The following is a 4061-nucleotide window of genomic DNA, read 5'->3' as shown; positions in this document are numbered from 1 at the left end:
ATGAGAGCTGCTGGGGGGACGGTGATCCTAGGGGCAAGGCAGGGTTGTCAATTCGGTCAGTTTTTTTTAAGCACGAGCGTGAGCTCTGGCCGCAGGCTCCTCCACACCGACATCCCACCATGTGCCTGAAGCCTCTCCGGTCTGTGGGGACAACCGTCCCCTTGTCCCCCTCCAAGGGCTCCCACCCCCTCCACCCTCCCCATTGCATTATTTCAGAGGGGGAATAGAGGGAAGGAGAAAAGGAGAAAGGGGTATTTTCTAGGTGGGTTTGTCCTGTTGTTTTAGGATTGCCAGGAGTCGGATCATTTCTGTGTCTGTGTGCATCATTGAGTTTGTTGTGTATTTAATAAATATTGGACTAAAATGCTGCTGCTTTCGCAGTGTTTTTTGTTTGTTTCTTTCTTTCTTCCTTTCTCTTTTTTTGGTTTCGGCATGCCTGGTCACTGTCTTCACACTGCAGCGTGGTTATTCGTCCTCCTCCCGGTTGGCATAAATGCCAGCTTCCCAACGCAGCGCCAGAGCACTCTTTCTGCGGTTCACCCTGGTCGCCTCGAGGACCTGGTTAGGAGAGAAAGGGAAAACACAGCACATCACCCAGCTGACCTTGGTCCCCATGCCAGGGTGCCCCGCACTGCGTGCCCAGGCAGGGACCAACTGGGCCAGCCCTTCCCACAGGGCTCCCAGTGCCACACCTCGTGCAAACTGGGAGAACTCATGCGATGAAGCACTTGCTAGTGTGAAGGTGGGGGGGGGCGATGGCACACAAGAGCAAAGCCACACCGCGGGAGGACAGCAGTGGCAGGAGTTGTCCAGCAGCATCCAGCTCTCTTCAGGGAAGCCCCAGGTACCCCTTACCAGCACAGCTGCATGTTGCCCTGTCCCTGCCTGGGGAAGGCATGGGACAGGGTCTTGGTCCTCTCCCCAGAGGCAGCTGCATACCTTCGGTACCAGGAGCCAGCAACCACCAGGCAGCTTTGTCCAGAGGCTGCTTTGGAGCACTAGAAAGCAGTTTTCTGCTTATTTCAGTGCGTCAGCCTCGCACACAGAACTCAGCAGCTGCCCCTGCATCTTCTTGTTGTGTTTTTTGGCTTGCAGATATGCTAGCAGGAAAGCCTATGTACTGTGATCAAAGTGCTCTTGGAGTGAAAAATCACTCCGTGCATATGGGAAACGAGATTTACACAAGGAGGACCTGCACAGCCTGCAGAGTCTGGTACAAGATAGTCCCTGATACATTTATCTATTTTTCATACACACACACACACACACACACACATATGCACAGATATGAAAACATACACACTGTGTATGCATTATACATATGCACACACGCACACAGAGACACAATTAACTAAAAAAGTAAGAAACTGCTTTAATACGTATTTTAACAAGGTTAAAAAAAAAATCAGATGAAACCAAAAGTGTCATTGTGACATGCATCTGATGTACTCCTTAGCAAGTAATGCATGACAATGGGTGTTTTCCTCCCAGGGGTTTGGGACCTTCTTACAGAAGAATATGGCAATGTTATTTTCTGACTGACACTGAGTAACAGCTCCATGACCAAACTACAAAGCTGCTAATGTGCACTGCCCTCAATGTGTTTTAAACAAGTCCTCCCAGAGAAGTAAAAATGTTTAAACATTTAGTTAAAAAAGTAATTGTAAAAAAAACCCCGACAAATACGTAGCTGTTCATCGAAACAAATGCCTGCTATCCCCAGTCCCTAATGCTTCCTGCAAGCTGCTCTGCACAGTCCTTGACTGCAGAAGAGTAGCTGGCCTACTGAGAAAGCATGATGCTATTTTATTCTGCATAGAAAGTCACATGCAGTGAGGACTTAAGTCTTGACTGGAATAAAAAGAAATAATTTAAGACTAAAGAAACTCTTCTTTCAGCTTGTGACAAGCTGTGGTTGGAAAACTACACAGGTACCGGGGACTGTTGTATGGGCAGTATCGGGAAATCAGCTCTGAACTGTCAGCTGAAGTTACAGGCCATAACTCTGCTTACGGCAATGACAACACACTTCTGCATTTATGCTAAGACCCAGACCTCCATTCATGAGCTGAAGGTAGAGTGGAGTTTTGCCAGCTTTATTATTTCTTTGTAGTCCTAATTTGTTTTGACTATGTCTATGAACAAGCCAAAGAACTAAACGTAAAATCCAGCCAACAGAAACGATTTTGAGCTAAAGCTCCATCTGCTTCCTGGCACTGACCAGGGCTACGAAGCTGGGCCAGGTCCACTGCAGGGATTTTTTGCTGAAATTTTGCCCAGAATCATGCTTACTCTTTTTGCAGAGCAATCACCAGAAGGGGTGAGCAGTTTCTATTTTACCCAGTAGAGGGCAAATGTGCCCACAAACCTAACCTAACAATTCATCAAAAAAAAAAAAAAAAAAAAAAAAAGTCAGAACCAGTAAAAAAAATTCCTTCCAAGACATCAGGCACTGTACTGGAGCTACTCCCACTGTAGGGATGAGGAATGGTGGTTTAAACTACACGTTTGGGATTCTGAGTGCCTGAATCAAGGAAAGGCAACCCAAACCCAATAATGGAGAAGCAAAACAGGAACTGGGCATCAGGGCATCATCTTCTTATCTTCTCAGAATAAGAAAAGGCAGTGGCTGCTCCAACATTAGCAATGAAGGGGGAAAAAAAAAAACAGTGACTTTTTTTTTGGTTGGCAATAGACAAATACTGCTAGACAGGAGAGTACCAAGACCAGTATGAGATAATGATTAAATAAAACACAAAAAATTACTATTCTCCCTACTAGATACTAAAATTTGCATGAAAAACCAGCAAATTCAAATTTCAAACCAAAACTGCCACTGTCACAAGAGCAGTGGTATATTTAAATGAGGTCTGCTGAATTTGGCCTGTAGATTTATGCCAGCTGAAAATAAAATGGATTTTACATAATTTACAAGTGTTTCCAGTCAGTGTCTTCCTTGCTGGAAATCACAATGTTGTCATGGTCTCTGGTGATGGCTTGCAGCAGTCAGGACCCTTAAACTTTGAAGATTTCTGCTTTGGATCAGTCAGCTCGTCTTTGTCTTAAAAGATGGCAACAGGGTTTCTTCCGTGTATCCTGTCTGCAAAGGTGCCAAGCAGCTTGTCTACTTCTGCAAACGTTGCTGGCTGCTCCAAGGAAAACTGTTTCCAGAATTGTATCAGAGATACCCTAAGGACACTGAATGTGAACTTAGCCTTTGCAGGAAAACAAGATTTGATGTCTGGCTTAGTATTAATAAACAAGCCCTCTAAATAGTAGAGTAGCTACTAATAAGCGAAAGGTCCTTTTGAATAGTTACTCCAGAATTATTCTTCTAATCTACTGAAAAGACTGTTTGACCTAGAATAACCCTAATTTTTACTGGGCTGTGTCAGTTTTACGTGCACTAGAGGAAACAATGGGGTAATTATAGCATGTAACGGGAATGACTGAATGGAGAATTGGGACTCCTCAATGGAGCAATGAATTCTCAACCAAGCCGCTTGCCTAAAATAGCAAAGATCTCAATCTTAAAATATTCTTGGCAGATATCAGGGCTGTCTGTAGACCCATCATGAGTCCAGCACCCAGAGGCTCTCCACAGCAGGTCAAAGGAAGGTCTTTTAGTTTTGTTGTGGCTGTTTTGGGGGTCTGTAACACGCCGCATTTTGGCCACGTTACAAAGTGCTACCTGAATGTTTCCTAAGTGTCCTCCCTGATGATGCCACATGTCAGCTCAGTGGGTGCAGGCAGGGCGACCCAGGCAGGGCCAGGCTGGGGTGGTCAGGGCGTCCCAAAGCAGCCAGGTTCATAACGGCACGTGGAAGGGGTATACTGAAAATCAGAAAGATCATGAAGCAAACAGTTCACTAAAGCTTAGGCAGAAGAACTGAGCTGGCTATGTCCTAATGGTAAGGCCACATGAGTGAAAAAGCAATGTTATATAAAATGTCTTATTTGGGAGAGGCGATTTGACTGCTAGCTGCAATAGAAGAGGCAGACTTTGGAGAGCAGAAATAGGTGTGAGGTGTGTACCAAAATATGCAGGACTGTAAAAACCG

At 45.2% G+C, this 4061-nt stretch overlaps 1 protein-coding gene across 2 annotated transcripts in view; it reads right to left on the bottom strand.

Moving 5' to 3' along the window:
- Window positions 1-465: 465 nt before the first annotated feature.
- AKAP2 (A kinase (PRKA) anchor protein 2) overlaps window positions 466-4061 on the bottom strand; it is a 20509-nt gene continuing 16913 nt past the window's right edge. For both annotated transcript variants that reach the window (XM_009709147.1, XM_009709146.1), the window contains one exon: window positions 466-558. In XM_009709147.1, coding sequence (XP_009707449.1) covers window positions 466-558 — 93 coding nt within the window. The remainder of the gene's footprint in view (window positions 559-4061) is intronic.

Source organism: Cariama cristata, unplaced genomic scaffold (genome assembly GCF_000690535.1).
Source record: "Cariama cristata isolate BGI_N322 unplaced genomic scaffold, ASM69053v1 scaffold26171, whole genome shotgun sequence".
NCBI classification, from domain to species: domain Eukaryota; kingdom Metazoa; phylum Chordata; class Aves; order Cariamiformes; family Cariamidae; genus Cariama; species Cariama cristata.
Note: the sequence above shows the minus strand (reverse complement) of the source record. Positions and strands in the feature narration are given on the sequence as shown.